This window comes from Onychostoma macrolepis, chromosome 05 (assembly GCF_012432095.1).
Source record: "Onychostoma macrolepis isolate SWU-2019 chromosome 05, ASM1243209v1, whole genome shotgun sequence".
Taxonomy (NCBI): domain Eukaryota; kingdom Metazoa; phylum Chordata; class Actinopteri; order Cypriniformes; family Cyprinidae; genus Onychostoma; species Onychostoma macrolepis.
The window spans coordinates 12,336,909-12,353,972 of NC_081159.1; the positions used below are offsets into that span (position 1 = coordinate 12,336,909).

Sequence of the window (17,064 nt, forward strand, 5' to 3'; positions counted from 1 at the left end):
CAGTCTTGTTTAACAAACTTTTCCTCTTTGCCATATCTGGTATGGACTTTAGTTTGTAATGGTTTCCTTTTTGTGAAATCCATCCTTGGAGGCTGATGTTCTTATCAATTGACTGGTATTGGTGTCAGGCAGCTGGCGATTGTCACGCGTGAAGCTGGATCTGGTGAAGTCTCTGGTAACCTTGGTATGAGCATCCCGAAACATGAACAGGAAAGCAAATTCAGAAAGATTAGCACATTATGGGAAACATTTTCAAGATTTTCTTGGGCAGTTCTGTTAATGAGTGAATGATTGGCTTAGTTTTTGAGAGTTGGTGAGTAAGTGTTTAAGTCACAAACATGCATTAATTTTGTTCATAAATATTGAACAAACATTTATTTTGCTTCCCTGTGCCCCTTGGTCTCACAAGCAGTCACAGTATTTGGTGAAATTTCTCAAAGAACTGACCTGTGGGTTAACACACGACGACATTGTCATGTGACACCTCAAACCTCTATATGCTTTAATTATTCAATAAATTGTTTGGAAAAAAAAAAGTCTTTGATCTCTTGAGGCAATACGGAATACCCTTCACTCTAATCTGTGAAACACTACCTTGCAAGAAACTGACTAGCCACGATCTGCTTGCTGTCTTGCCATAACTTAGAGAACCTTGATTCACTCTTTCTACAACCACTTCAACGGTCTCAGACAAGGTCTTAACTTTTTTTCTTTCTTCCTATTCCTGCCATAGTCTTGGTCTTTTTTTTTCTCTCTGTTTAAGATTTAGACTTTGATAATATTTAATTGCAACCCCACCATCTCACACATTTTATACAAATCTGACCATATATTCATTTAGTCATTTAAATTATTTATTTATACAATTATACATACATTTGTCCTAAATCAAATCCATTTCACTACAAATTATCTAAGAAAGATCATAAATAAAACATAATTATAAAATGCTGGTTACATATTGCTTAGAACAATTAAGTTGGCATGTCTCCAAAGTCATACAGTACATAGAAGACATTAGAAAATGTCAGAAGCATCTTTCAGAAATGAAATCTAAACAAAAGAAATGTGCTCAATAAACTAAAGCCATACATTTTCCTATTAAAATAGAGCATTATAAATCACAGAGCTTCACCCTCCATACAATAGGGTACGTGTGCAATCAATCATCTTGTTTGTGCATACTGATACAGAGAAACTATATATACATCAGTTTAAAACTGTTCAAGAATATAAATAGTGAAAACATTTGAATCACACTAATTAAATGTAGCGTGTGGTGAAACTGTGATTTTTCTTTATATGATGCAGCAGATCTCTGCCATTACGCTCCAAAAATGTCTTCATGGTATCTCTTCTCAACCTGCCAATAAAAAGATGATCAAGGCATGAATTCACTGGTCACATAGCAGTTCATATAAAGATATGAGGACTGAAACACTGTATCTAAATGCATTTTGAGAGCTCACCTTCAACTTCTCCAGATATTCTCCAGCTTCTGTGATGGTCATGCCTGTTTTACTTGCCAGGATATCTTGCAAAGTGCAAGCAACATCTCGGGCCATATTCATGCCACCACAGACATACAGATGCCCTGTGTTCTTGTGTAGAACCTCTATGGCTTTATCAGATAGCTGCTCCCTCAAGACATCCTGCACATACATCTGCTCCAAACAACGCAAGCTTACAGTTACAGACAGAAGACACAAACTGATCCCAGTGTAAATGTGTCTGATGAATAGAATAGACTGACTGGACTCAGAGACGTACCTTTTGTCTACCAGGCTGGCGAGAGTAAGCTGCATTGACATGGCCCAGAACGCCATCGAGTCTCAACTTCAGTGTTTCTACTTTATAAAGTTGGTCTGTTTCTGAATCACGACACCCAAATAGCAGTGTCATAGGACTAATTTGCAGACCTAAAAATGAGTCAGTTAAGACAAACTATTTAGGACAATTTAAAAGAGAAACAAGAACTAAAGGCAGCTCACACAAAATGTAGGATATTGTGGAGAACCTCACTTTATCTTAAGACATTATCATAAGCTTTTGTGTTTGAAATTTATGAAAACTTTATGAAATTAGTTTGTATAGGTTACCTGTCTTTTCATGTCATGGAGACGTTGTTGCCAGAAGCTGCGGAAAGGAGCGATACCACTGCCAGCTCCTATCAGAATAACTGGAGCGCTGGGGTCTTCAGGGAGATGGAATCCACCCGAGCTGAAATAGTAAGCAAGTCACGTTTTCTGTGTTATTAAGATACAGAATACAGAAAGCTAAAATGCGTTTATAAGTATTTTTATGCGATTTTCAGTACCGGTGAACAAAGCAGGGAACCGTGCGTCCTCTTTTGATGGAGTTAAGCCATGTGCTGCAGGTGCCAAAATGCATTGGGCCCTTTCCACCTACAATAAAACAGAACAGAACATTATCCTCTCATCTGGTGAAACATGGCTTTTGATTATGAAAGAATTATTCAATGTCCTTGTTATGTCTTTCATACCCTGGGAGTGGTACTCCACCACAGATAAAGTGAGATGTAGTTCGTTCGGATGACGGTCCAGTGAGGAGCTGACCGAGTATAGACGGGGCTTCAGGAGAGGAAGCTGGCTGAGAAGGAATGCGGCAGAGACCTTTAGAGATTTAAATTTTTCGAGCACCTCCAAGAAGGTGGGCCTGTAGAAGTCTTTCCATGTAGAATATTCCTGGAAATCCTATGGAGAAACGGAGGAAGGCTGTGAATGCATCAACTGGAAATATGTGTAATTTCGTACAAAAGCATAAACAAGTGCCCCATTTAAATTCCTATAAAGTAACGCAATTACCAATGCAAGTGCTTCAAGTCGTTTGCGATCCTCTTCCTGACTCGCTACTGTAGAGAGTTTGCGCAGCAGGCTTTGCGAAGGTGGAGTTGTGACATCAAGGAAGTATGTAAGAGCCTGGACCAGCGTGCAAGCAGGGATACGTTCATCTGTCTGCCATCTCTTTTCCTCTGAAAGACATCACAGGAAAGATCCATAAAAAAATAAGCTTGGATTTTGGGGCCCAACAGAAACATTTCCCAACTACATTTGTATATTATAACTGATATTAGTGAGAGTTACCATGGCTAGAGTCCGAAAGGGACTCCAGGTGAAGGCTTTGGTTAACAGGAGGGACATCTGGAAGATGCTTCAAGATACCATCCACCAGCTCCGGAGAATTCTCTGGAAAAATCCCCACATGATCTCCAGGGGCAAAATTCAAGGCCTCTGTGTTTCCATCTGCCTTCAGCTCAACCAGGATAGTAGAACGACTGAAAAAAGAATAAATAAGTTAAACAACAGCATTTTTAAAAAAGTTTGTTAAGTAGTGAAGCTGTAGAATCAAACCTTGACTGAGCACTCTGCAGTTTCTGCCTTCTTTTCAGCGTCATAGGAAACACAGTTTTAGAGTGAAGAGCGGACAGTGCTGTAAAATCAGATTCATGTGTGTAAATACTGTAAAATCATGAGTTTCGATAAAACTTCATTGACTGAATCATTAGGGTTTTAATATGTAGAGGTAGAGATGTACCTGTAACTCGGTCCAGAGTGCAACTGTCATGCTGCACTCTGTATCTCTGTGGGTCCCAGTCTTCTGAATGTTGCTCAACAGCTTTCAGCTGTTTTTTAATGTTGAACTCCTCACATGCATCCTTAAATTAAAAACACATATGTGTCGTTTGTTATAGTAGTAGAAGACTGATTTATTTGGTTCACTAATCATATTTTTCAAGCACCAAGGGAATCATGGAAACATCATCAACCTTAAAAGCAGTGCAAGCCCAGGCAGAGAAAGCCTCGTCCTGTCCATTAAGTTCATCTCCCTCCCCTGTGGCAGTCAGACGCTTGGCCCCCAGCTCAGCAAGCTTGTCATCCACAGCATGGGCAAAGGCACAGAATTGTGGGTACACACGTGAGCCAAGGCCAAACACACTGTACCTGTAGTGAGAAGAGCAAGTCAGGGCTTCTGCGCTACAGGTGATGAGGAGTAAAAATCTTTGCAGTGGTTACACACCTGACAGTGTTTTTCAGGGTTTTCAAGTTGAAAAGCTGCTTCTTGAAGCTCTGAGGGAAAGAAAATATTAATGTAATATTAATGTGTCATGATATGATATGTTACATTATGTCATAATATGAAAATATTAATGTGTCAAGAAAATGTGTAGAATTCCAAATTTTGAATTCCTCTGGAAAAAATGTATTTCTATACACTACTATTCAAATGTTTGGGGTCAGTTTTTATAATGTTACAAAAATTATATTTCAAATCAATGTTGTTCTTTTGAACTTCATGTTCATTAAAGAATACTGAAAAAAAAGTATCATGGTTTCTACAGAAATATTTTGAACTGTTTTCAACACTGTTAATAATATGAAAAGTTTCTTAAGCACCAAATCAGCATATTAGAATGATTTCTGAAGGATTATGTGACACCAAAGACTAGAGTAATGGCAGCTGAAAATTCAGCTTTACATCACATTTTAGAAAACAGTTATTTTAAATTGTAATAATATTTCACAATAGTAAAATTATTACTGTATTTTTTATCAAATAAACACAACCTTAAACCTAAAAATCTCTTAAAAAACTTACTGGAAAAAAAAGTCTTGCTGGCCCCAAACTTGACTTGTAGTGTATTGACTTTATATATTTACATATTATATATAATTATTTGCAATATTATTCCCATACCACTCCATTTCCTGGGCTTTCTCCATTGCCAAAAGTACTGGTGACCACCATCAGAAGGCTCTCTGTCTCAAGCTCACTGAGATCATAGTCCTCCATGCATACCAGCTATATTAGGAAACAAGAATAAATGTTGTTGTTCATATACTGATCTGGTATTATTACAATATTAGAAAATCATTTTTTAAAGACAGCATTTCTTACTCTGGATTCGAAGGCACGGTTGAGCATAGTGTTCATCTTTTTGGCAAAGGTCAGTGACTTCCCTGTTTCTGTGGCATAGAGAACAGTGCAGCGCACCCTCTTGGCCATGACTGCTTTGATGAGCATTTGAGAAAAAAACACTGCTCTAAAAAGAAAGAACATAAGTATTTTGATTTAAATGGCATTGGTAGTTGGCATGAATGTAATGCAATGTTGTTTTGTTTGGAGAAGCTGCTGGTCTGTACCTTATGAGTCCTTTGAAGCTGACCTTACATCTCCAAAGTCCTTTCTTCTCATCTTTCCACTTGTGTGTTAGCCATGCATCAGCCTTTAAAAACAGCATACATTTACACCACTGCAACTAATGTCAAAGTTTTCTTTATAAAACATTACCGTTCAAAAGTTAAGCATTAGTTTGGGATAATGTTTGATACCTGGTAATAGAAGAAGGGAGAAAGGATGTAGTTGAGCGTCTCCTGATGGTACACAGAGGTGAGGGAGCCAGACATGGGCGGGACCAACCACACCCAATCAGCTGGACAGCCTCCACGCAGACGGACTTCTGTCTCTAAGTGCTGCATGAAGGACTCGCTTGCTGAATGGTGGTCCGTGATGGTGACCTTTTTTTTCTGCAGAGCAATGTAACAACATGAAGACCAATAAATATCTGAATGGCTTTATCAACTTTCCAAAATTATTTTCATGAAAATTATTTCAGAAGCAATAACAGTGAGGCTGAAGTTTCTTGAATCAATAAGAATTTTTATATTATGCATATAACAGGACAAAAATGGAAGGACAGTTTACCTGGTAGCTATGAATCACCGCAACATTGATAGCCACAAGTGCCTGGTCTTTCCACAGTGAAGACAGCTTGCGTGTCTCTAAGCCCATTAGCTGGCCAACGTGCTACAAGACATAAAGCAATAAAGCAAAACATCAGTATCAAAAGTATCAGGAATTGCCAAGTTACCATCATGAGACAGTGAAGCCAATCTACCTCCAAAATGTTGTAGCGCTGGCTGTCACAGAAGTTCCTCACTCCAATCTCTGTGCCCATGTACCAGCCATTGAAAGGACATGCTGTGAATTCCAGACCACCGATTTCCATGAGCATGTTGGCCACTGCAGGAACTGCATACCACTTCAGGTTTAGATCTTTGAACCATTCATACCTGAACAAATGCAGAGCATAAAACTGTCTGAAACCTCTAGGATATAGCTATATAAAATTCATGTTACCTCAAAAATATGTAGAAAACTAATTTATCCCCCGTTCCCTGGAATGACCCAAACCACTTACTCTGGGTGCTCTATTGGGACCTCCAGGATCAGTTCTGGAGGAATATCAAAAACTTCAGGGTCCTCTCCGTTCGCCTGCAGGACCAGTGGAAGCACATCAAAGCAACCATACTTTGGTTTCCATCCCAGCTGAATACACAACTATGGAAATAGTGAAAATGTCCAGCGGTTATCATATGTGAACATTTCTTATTAGAGGCAAAGGTTTGGTTGGCAGATACCATTTGAAATTTATTTTATTTTATTTTTTAAAGTGAGACATTGTGTCAAACAGTGGACATATTTGTTAGCCTCAATACTTCTCTGCTGGTTACCTGTGTAAATTCCACACTCGCTGGGTCCCCGATAAAACTTCCATCTTCCATCTGATAGCCAGCGTACTTTATAAGCTGACCGTTCCACACACGGAAATCATGCTCTCCATCTGTTCTTTGAGGAAACACAGTGATGGTAGACCTGGCAAAACCAAATAGAAAATAAGAGTTCCTCAATGAAACAAAACTTGAATAAAAGCAGTTAATACGTTACCACATAAAGTAGCCTACATTTAGCTTGAAAAAAAAAACCGTTTAGTAAGTGCATAGGGTCCTATATTTAGATTTATTTGATTGTCTTAGTTACACAAAGTAGTCTTTTGAGTAGTTTGTAAATATATAAATTATACAATTTCACCTATATTTATACATTGATACATTTTTTTGTAGCTTTTCATAATATATTATGTTACATATTAACATAACTCAAGTCATTTTTGAGTTGTTGTTTTTTTCTTCTTCTTCTTTAAAATAACCACAATTTATTTGATAAACAAAATGATTAAATTAATAATAAATAATATCATTATTATTTTTTTTGAAAATCTACCTCTTGCTGAGATTGTTTCCTAAAACTGCAGCTGACAGACTGCTAACTTGAATTGATTTTCATATAATCCGAAGCACGCAGTACAACGATAGAAACGTATTTATGCGACTTCTGCGCTTTTCACACCTTATTTACTATTTCCAGCTGTGAAAAAACGGATTTGTAACATTTAATCTACTGCAATATTGTTGCCTATCAAAAACCTCTGTTAAAAAACAATGTTATGGAAATGTTAGGCATTGGTTTTAAAAATGTACCAAACGGATATAAGGTGCTTTGCTGGGCTAATTTTTTTTTTTAATTTTTTTTACTTTGCTCCAGTAAGACTTTTTCCCGCAACATTTTTTTAGCCACACAAAAACACTAGTTACAGAATTGATGGTTACTGTTGCAACCCAAATAAATTCACTTTACCTCAAGTTTCCTCCATTTGTGGCATACTTAATATGAGTACACAAGGCATGAAACATGTCCTCGGGGTCTTGCACTGACGTGCATCGAAAAGCTGTAGATAAGAAACGTATGTTAGTATAAACGCATACCATGGATGTAGAAGTGCTAGCCATAATCTGCGCGAAAGATATCAAACCTGTAAATTGGTCCATTGGATTCTTCCAATGCACCTCGGCGCGTTTCTCCAAGCCTGTTTGGCCCCAAAACTGAGTTCATCTGCCGTGAGTGAGTAGGAGCCGGTCAGGGTGATCTCCAGTGTGACCTTGTCAATCCGAGCCTGGTGTTCCGTTGGATTTGGGCTGCGCAAAAGGTAATAAGTTATTCACCTTGTAAAGTAAACCGATCTGTCACATTCCCTTCTCTGTTTTTCAAGACGAACGAAATATAATAGCCTACCGTAATTTCTATTTTCATTAATAAAGAGTACACCTATTATTCTACTATGACGAGTTCCTGAATCCATAAGGAAACCTAATAAAAATGAAACTCTGTTGACAGGAACCCCACCTCTCCACCCACACATCTCATGCCTAATGGCAAACATGTTGAGACTGTTTAACTATTTTCAGTCATGCTGGATGGTGAGAGGCTCCCCCTGTTACATATTGTATAAAATTAAATGTTTTATTTTAAATCTGACCTATAATATCATTCATTAATTTTTTAGAATATTTGCGATGGTTTCATTGTAATGCCATTAAATGATCTTTATTTTTGTACAGAGTATACATTGCTCCTACATTTTGAATGATTTGTAGTACTGGTCGATGAACTCCACTGCCTGGGTGAGGATATCATCCGAGGAAGATGGGATTTTGGATGGACCACGTATCAGAGTTTTAGGATTCATGATGGAGCCTTCACAAGTTTTTGAATCGCAGGCCATGTTCTGGAGGGGGAAAAAATACGATTTATTTAAAGTAATTTTTCTAGGTTTAAAAGTACACGATAATTAAAACCTCATTCACATTTTAATCTTTAGTTGATATCATAACATCTGCTTAACATCTACATGATACTATTTATTGTGTTAAGCTAAAGAACATTGTTCTCATCAATCCAAAACTGTTTCAAACATGCAGTTATTTAGATTACAGTTTAACGATACCTTAACTGCTGTGTGATGCAGCATATCTTGGTGGGTCGAGCCATCCTTGTAGTTTCGCAAATTAACAGCAAATGGACATCGAACTGGCCGATCGACCGACCTTTCCACTTTCAGCTAGAGTAAAAAAAATTAATCTGTTAATCAAACCGAGGAACACAATCAAATCTAGCATAATATAAGATGGCTCACTAACCTTAGTTTGCACAGTGGGACTGTCTGTTAAAATGGTTGTGGTTTGGGCTTGTTTTCCCATCCTGCTGAAAATATAATATATATATATATATATGTCTAAGAGATTTACTCTGTAATTTTCAGTTACAGTGTCACTATAACCTGACATCAAAAATGTAATTAAGAAATAGAGGAAAGACATAATGAAAGCAAAAAAATCTTACGCTAAGATAATGAAAAAGAAAGAAACAAAAAAATTAAGTATTTACCTTTTTTTCAAGTGTATGATTTCTCTCTCAGTACCTAAACAGCAGTAGTACTCTGTTTCATATCCTGGTCATCAGTCATAACATCCTATTATATAGTCCAGTTAAGGATGCACTATGGGTGGATCATTGCCTCCCATGACAGCAGGGTGTGAGCTGTAATGAAATCTATACCAAATAAAAGCACCTGTAAATGCATTCCTTGATGCCGAAAAGGATGAGACCATTAGCAACTTCCTTAATTGAAAGCATAGTCTTTTATGTAAAATTCCTTTCCTTTTCCTTAGCAATATAAATAGTACATTAGCTAGCCTTCACAACTAGCTCAATTGTACCTTTGTGCTTCAAACCCCAAAAGAAAGAAGACTATGAAAAGAAAAACGCTCATGAACCATAATCACAGATTTATAGAATTGCAAGCAACACGAAACCTTTTGCTGGAAAATATGCATATTAGTCATATAGCTATAGACTAATTAACATATTATGATGTAACTACAATGACATTGTTTGAGGGTGTGGGATTACTAATTTAAGAATTTGTCTTAGATCTTCTGATCCTATATCCTTACATACAATCACCTGAAAAAACTAAGGTGAAATACATTGTATTTAGCGTTTATAGTAAAGATGATGACATCAGATGAACGTTTCGTTTGAAAAAAGTTTGTAGCAGGATGTTTCTACCAGTTTCTGTTTTCTTATTGTAAGTCGAATGAGCCAGACGACTGAGACTCTCACCTTTTGTTTGTAATGGCTCTGGGTGCCCCTGAGTTTTCAACAAGGGGCACTGTATGCTATAATTATGGGAACAGTTATGCAATATGTAGTATGCTGAATTTGTCATCAGCTTCACAATGTAGTTTCCAGTTTTCTAACGATAACTGATGACGCTTAACTGCTTAACAGTAAATCATCACCACCTGACAGATCACTGATATTTCCGCATTCTTATCTGTTTATCTTCAATCTTGAAACTCCTTCTCTGTAACTTAAATGGGCTTTTTTCCCCACTCTGCTCTTGGTCACGCCTACGGACTCATAGACAAGAATTCATTAAATATACAGGAGCTGGATTAATGGTAGATGCACTTGAAATGCATTTCCATGAAAGACAATACCTCTGTATTTATGCTTATGAATTGGGCTGCATGCACAAAAAAGACAATCATTGGACAACGTCATCTGATGATCTCAGACAGTGTTAAGCAATGAATCTCTCCACTGACTTCCTACATTTACATCTGTGTTACCAGACAAAGGTGTGTTTTCAAGAAACACAAGTAGGCATATTTGGCATTATTTCTGCTTGCCACATGCCAGTAACAGTGCGGGTCTGAAATAAAATTTGTTATGTCACCGTGGGTTGTCATGTTATATAGCTAAAATATGAAAAGCAGTGTTATCTTGGTAAAACTATAATTAAAAACCTGGACTCATTCCAAGTATTTATGTATTCTTCATTCGACATATGATGAATTGCTGTCAAGAAATGTATGTGTAGAATTACCCATTATAGAATTCCATGAAAAGGCTGCAATGAAAAATGAATGTGATGAATGAGAAACAAATTTTCTTCCTTATTTGTTTCTTCATCTTCAATAATGTTCTAATAATTATATGTTTTAAACATAAATATTGAAATGGATCATCAATAGCCCAGCATAAATTATGGACGTGTCTTTCTTGACCAGTTTGTTTGTTCTGTTCACTTATTCTAACTTCAATGTTTATTTGAAATGCACAGTAAACTAAAAATAACACAGACATCAGGGACTGATAACCTGCCTGATACTGTGACTTGTGATGACACTCTTAAGAAACAATAGAAACTGAAGTGAATAGAATTATTGTGAATCATGATTGTGAGTTATTTATAATGGTTTAATATAAAAGTAACCTATTTTTAGAACAAACTATTTAAGCCTTTACAGTAAAGTGTATTTCCTTTTACGTAATTCCCCCAAAAAGCTTTTGCTTTATGCAGGAAGGAAGTGTGGTTTAATGTGATTTATGTTGGCCAGTTTATGATAATAAAGAGCAGCAAATGCTGGTAACATGAATGTAGAACACAGATCATAAGCAGCAAAATATCTGATGTATAATTATTGTGAGCCCAATGGCCTTTCAAGAAACCTATTAATATTGATTTCAGATGCTACACCTTTCTTTTGTCTTTGTCTTAAAGGACAGGAAAATGCTGTCATCATTTGCTCACCCTCATGTTGTTCCAAATCTGTATTACTTTTTTCTTCTTCTTCGGGAACAGAAATTATAGGCCCCCCCCCCCCCCCCATATATACAGTCATGGCCAAAAATATTGGCACCCTTGGTAAATATGATAAAAGAAGGCTCAAACAAAGGGGAAACAAAGCTCAAATTCCCTTAATCATCCGTCACAATGAGAAAAATCAAAGAATGTATTTCTGATGTGCAGCAAAAGATAATTGAGCTTCACAAATTAGTGAATTAGTGTCTATATCGTCCTAATGCATGGTGTGAAGGAGAGTTTGAGTGGCTAAAGACTCTCCAAGGACCACAGCTGGAGAATTGCAGAAAGTAGTTGAGTCTTGGGGTCAGAAAACCTTTAAAAAAAAAAAAAATGAATAAAAGGTTGCCGTTGATTGTGGCCAATGTGTATTAGAGAAAAACATTTATTTCATAATGATATTTCCCCCCGTTTTAAAATTCTTATGATACAATGATTTTTGTGAATTTTTTAAATAAAAGATCAACAATGTAGATTACTTTTCACAGCCTTCTTTGATCATATTTACCAAGGGTGCCGATTTTTGGCCATGACTGTATATACACACACACACACACACACACACACACACACATATATATTATAATCTCCCTGATTGCCCAATATTAACTTATATTATTTATAAAGGCACATATAGACAACTTTTATATAGACACATATGCTGAACAAAGCAATCACTTCAGTTTTCTTTTTCTTTTTAATACAACAATCCAGTTTTGTTTTCTTAAATGGTATAGTGACTTGCCTTTTGTTAAGTCATGGAAAGTTTTCTCATTAATTTGATATAAATGTGACAAATGAACAATCCACCATCTAATCTTTTCATACCTCTGCTGTTGTCCTTTTTAAAGTCGATTCACGCAACAGATAACAATACCATATAATTAAAACTGACAGTTTATACGTCAACTCTATGTCAGTGTGTTTCTACAAATTCAAAGTATGCTTGTCCTCCAAAATGCATATTGATACCCTTCAATTAAGTCTCTACTGGGTCTGTACTGTGTTACTCTACAGTCACAATGAATAAAAGAGAGTGAACTTGGTTTCTAAATGTGTAATTACACCACGCAATTAAACCTGACTGTTTGTATTTTAAGCATAAAACGTGTAAAAGTGTATAAACAGAGACCATGAGCTTAGAGAAAATGTAACTTTCAAAGCTCAAAAATACACAAATGGGTGGGATGAACTGACAGTCTTCCTAGAACTCCTGCGTCTTTCTTTGTGATTAGACAAGCTTATCTTGTTTGAGGTCAGGAATGACATTCTTGTGGTAGATGATTCACTGAAAAAAATGATTAATTGAATTTACTAAATGTTTTTTAGGTAAGTGGTTGCAATCAATTTATTTTAGCTACATTTAAATAAACAAATTTAGTTTACTAACTTTCAACATATTTTTTTTAAATTAAATGTAGCTAAAATAAATTGTTTGTGACCACTTACCTTAAAAAATGTTTTTCAGTGATATAATAATGGCAGGTTTTGGAATACCAGTGGATAACTGTAATGGATACATTATCAAACATCACTAAACTGCACCATTACAGAAGCTGTTTTATAGTAAATATTGTAACAAATAAAATATATTCGTTGTATGCTTCTAAAAATAAACCTGAATCATAACAAAGTAATATCCTGATAGTAATATCCTTATGAGTAATGTCCTGCTTCCTTATTATTGCTTATCACTGCTACCTATGTTCTATAATACACATCAAACTTTGCATAACTTTGTTTTGATCTACAAAATATTTAGAATTTTTTTTAGGCATGAGGTTTTTAAGGTAAAACAATACATATACATGAAAATGCATTTTAAATGGTTTGTACTATATGGGTTTTTAACTTATTTTAGTAAGTTAAACTAAATTGAGAAATGTTGACGACTAACTGAAACAGTTTAAGATTTTATTTCAGTTGTGTATTTTTCAAAATGGTTATTTTAGTTAACTATAATAACCCTACACTATGTTGAAGCCACTATGTGGCAAGTTTATATGTAGAAATATTTACCAAAGTTTGAAATAAAGCACAAACACAAAATAGTCTTCTTTTTAGCGTTTATTTTACATTAATCACCAATAGGATAAAAAAAAAAAAAAAAACGCCGCCTGTTTTATAGCTTCAAATGAACGCTAAAAATAAGAATAGAAAATTTCCTGAATTTTCTAAAAAAAAAAAATAGAGTTTTGAGAGAAGAAGGTAAAAGGTAATACAAAACAAATAATGTACCGGTTATGTTGTCATTCCTTTGCTCTCTGAATGTAATGTTATAATAGGCATAGTTATTTAATAATAACATTAAGGCAAGGCATGTTTATTTATATAGCACATTTCATACATAATGGTAATTCAAAGTGCTTTACATAAAAGGAAGTGAAATAGTCATTAAAAATAATAATAATAACAACAATAAAAACAAGGAATTTAAAATAATAATGATCACAACAATAAAAACAAAATGATATAAAAATTGGTTTAAAGAGAATTTAAAACAGTTAAGAATAGAAAATGATTATACATAGTGCAATCAATTCGGACGTAGCACAGTGCTCATTCAACAAATGCACAGCTAAACAAATGAGTTTTGAGTCTGGATTTAAATGTGGCTAATGTTTTAGCACATCTGATCTCTTCTGGAAGCTGGTTCCAACTGCGGATGGCATAATAGCTAAAAGCAGACTCCCCTTATTTTGTGTGAACCCTTGGTGTTTCTTTTTTTACATTTTTTTATTAGGCAAACAAACATACTATTTACAGGTAACAAATCAAATACAAAATAACCAAGGTCAACAAAACATACATGACAGCATGATTTGTGTGAGTGAGTGATAATAAATTTATTTATCCGAGACAGGGCGTGGTTGGGGAATCAGGAAGAGGACAAATTGTAATAATAATAATAAAAATAATAATGGTAGTAATAGTAATGACGAAATAATAATAGTAATAATAATAATAATAAAGCTATAAATAGTAAGATATTGTAAGGCTGCCTCTGGGCCCTCCATGCGTAAGGCATACATTAGGCCCAAAACGAGCCATCAAGGAGAGGTGCTGCGGGGCACAAGACCCAAAGTCCCACCCCCAGCCGCCACTCACATGCCACGCTTACCCTACATATGTATATGTATTGTTGAGTGTATGATGCATTGAAAAAGCGTGACGTGCAGGGTGGAACCAGCCCAGTGCAAAGTCCAAAGTCAAACCCTTGGTGTTTCTAACTCGATCCTAATGAACTGAGTGGTCTGTTAGGTTTATATTCAGTGAGCATATCTGCAATGCATTTAGGTCCTATGCCATTGAGTGCTTTATAAACAAGTAAAAGTACTTCAAAATCAATCCTAAATGTAACTGGAAGCCAGTGTAAGGACCTGAGGACTGGTGTGATATGCTCAGATTTTCTGGTTCTAGTCAGAATCCTGGCAGCAGCGTTCTGGATGAGCTGCAGCTGTCTAATGGTCTTCTTTGGAAGGCCGGTGAGGAGACCATTACAATAATCCACCCTGCTGGTGATAAAGGCATGAACAAGTTTCTCCAAGTCTTGACTGAACACAAAACATCTAATTCTTGCAATGTTTTTGAGAGGATAGTATGCTGATTTAGTTACTGCTTTGACATGACTACTGAAACTAAGGTCTGTCTCCAGAATCACCCCAAGATTGTTTACTTGGTTTCTAGTTGTTTGACCCCTAGACTCAAGGTATGCATTCACCTTGAGAACTTTCCAAATGCGAAGACTTCAGTTTTTTCCTTGTTTAACTGAAGAAAGTTCTGGCACATCCACATTAACAGTATCTAACTCTGGGGGGAAAAGCTTAGTATAATAAAATCACCAAAATAAGTCTTCATGTTAAGAATGAATAGTACACAAACACATTTCCAAAACTGTAAAATGTTATTAAAAATAAAGCATTCATGAATTATTGTATGACAAACATTTTACTGTCTTAAGTGCACTCATTTATTTAGCCTATAAATTGAAATAATAATAATAACTATTATTTTATTATTATTATTGTTGTTGTTGTTATATATTTAGGTTACATGCATTTAGAAGAAGCTTTTATTCAAAACGGCTTACAAAAGAGTAACAAATAACTCCAAAGTCAGTCACAATGCCAGGTTTATTATACAATAATAATCAAGATGATCACAAATTAAACAAGATTTTGACGCCCGTGGGAACGGATTGCGAAAGTGTGCGCACGGATTATGAATTCGTGGGTACGGTTTATTAATCCGTGGGCACGATTTGTTAAACCGAGGGAACAGTTTAAGAATTCGTGAGTACGGTTTATAAACTGAGGGAACGGATTGCAAAACCGTCGGCACGGATTGTTTTTTCTCCTACAGGTGACTTCCCGGGCTCCGTAGGGAAATCAGAAACCGTGACGTTTTTTCACTATTGCCTTCAAATAAAATATAAAAGAGAAAATGAATGCAATGAATGGTTAATGGAATCAAAGCCTTGCATGGTTGTGCGTTTCATAGGCATTCCTGTGTCAACACTGTCTGTTACACAAACGTTTCATATTTGGGTTTTAACACCTGCATGGGGCTACGTTCCATACTGTAATACTGGGAAAAGATTGTGAGCACATGGTGTGAGGTGAGAACAATACTCTCTGTATTAAAAGATAACATCTTTAAAATTGTGGATGCAAGCACGGGTAAAGAGACATACGTAACGATCAACATCTGCTCCATAATTTTTCACTTAAATGATGTTCCTTCTATTAAAATCTATTTCTCTGCCATCAAACTTTCTTCCTTCCATCTTTTTTTTTTTTTTTACTTTCAGACAAATGATCTATCATGCTTGTTTCCTCTCTGTCGTAATCATCACCTAAAAAGTAAAGATAACATAAATACTTCATACTGATTGCAAGTTTTTTTTCTTCCCGGTCCTGTATTATTTGTTAAACCATAGAGGACACCAGCTGAAACATGTCAAATTATCACAGTAGCATTATATTTGATAACAAACCATAACATAATAGGCTACTAAATTTACTATATTTGATACATTTAGAAATTGGATTTCCTTGTTTTGTTTTTTTAATTATATATATATATATATATACATACTTTAAAAAAAAATGTTTATAAAACATTGGCCTCTCAAGTCAAATGATCACAGCTTTTTTAATGTTAAACACCAGGTGGCAGTATTTAATGTGATATTGTCACTTCATTCTGAACTCACTTCTTCCTCTGCAAATTCATTTTATCTATCTTCCTTTTCGTACCCTATCATAATACACCTTACAACAAAGTAGAGGAAGAATTATAAAAAGAGAATTAGAAGAGTAGAATGTTGAATTACCAAAGCTTGACCTGAAAGTTTAAAGCTGTTCTAAAGCTTAAAATCTGAGAATTTTAAGATTTTTTTTTTAACAAACTCCAGTCAGGCAATAAAACATTTTGTATTTAACCAAATGGGGAATCAGGCATACCTTCACTCAGGTATGTTTAGATACGCTACTTGAGTAAAATTCAGACATATAATCCATACCTGTACTAAAGTATAATTTCCTAGTACTTTTTACATCTCTGGCCACCAAACTCTGCCAAACTGCCACCATGGGCTCCTCAAACTCTAGTCTGTTTAATTCAGTTCCCAATTTTAGCGCCATTTTGTCGCGTCAAAGTATCTAGGTAGCGACGTAAGAAATGTTACCTGTTTGATATCCCCACACTTTTAG

General features: G+C 35.7%; 1 protein-coding gene across 1 annotated transcript; it reads right to left on the reverse strand.

Moving 5' to 3' along the window:
* Window positions 1–849: 849 nt before the first annotated feature.
* nos2a (nitric oxide synthase 2a, inducible) lies at window positions 850–8,430 on the reverse strand. Its single transcript, XM_058775977.1, is given in 24 exon segments — window positions 850–1,363; window positions 1,470–1,664; window positions 1,771–1,944; window positions 2,100–2,220; window positions 2,318–2,405; window positions 2,504–2,714; window positions 2,826–2,992; window positions 3,105–3,295; window positions 3,372–3,450; window positions 3,556–3,676; window positions 3,788–3,962; window positions 4,039–4,088; window positions 4,717–4,821; window positions 4,918–5,062; window positions 5,163–5,245; window positions 5,352–5,546; window positions 5,725–5,826; window positions 5,918–6,092; window positions 6,221–6,360; window positions 6,534–6,675; window positions 7,498–7,561; window positions 7,564–7,588; window positions 7,673–7,835; window positions 8,277–8,430. Coding segments are annotated over 24 exon segments (3,096 nt in total). The 5' UTR covers window positions 8,423–8,430; the 3' UTR covers window positions 850–1,324.
* Window positions 8,431–17,064: the final 8,634 nt, after the last annotated feature.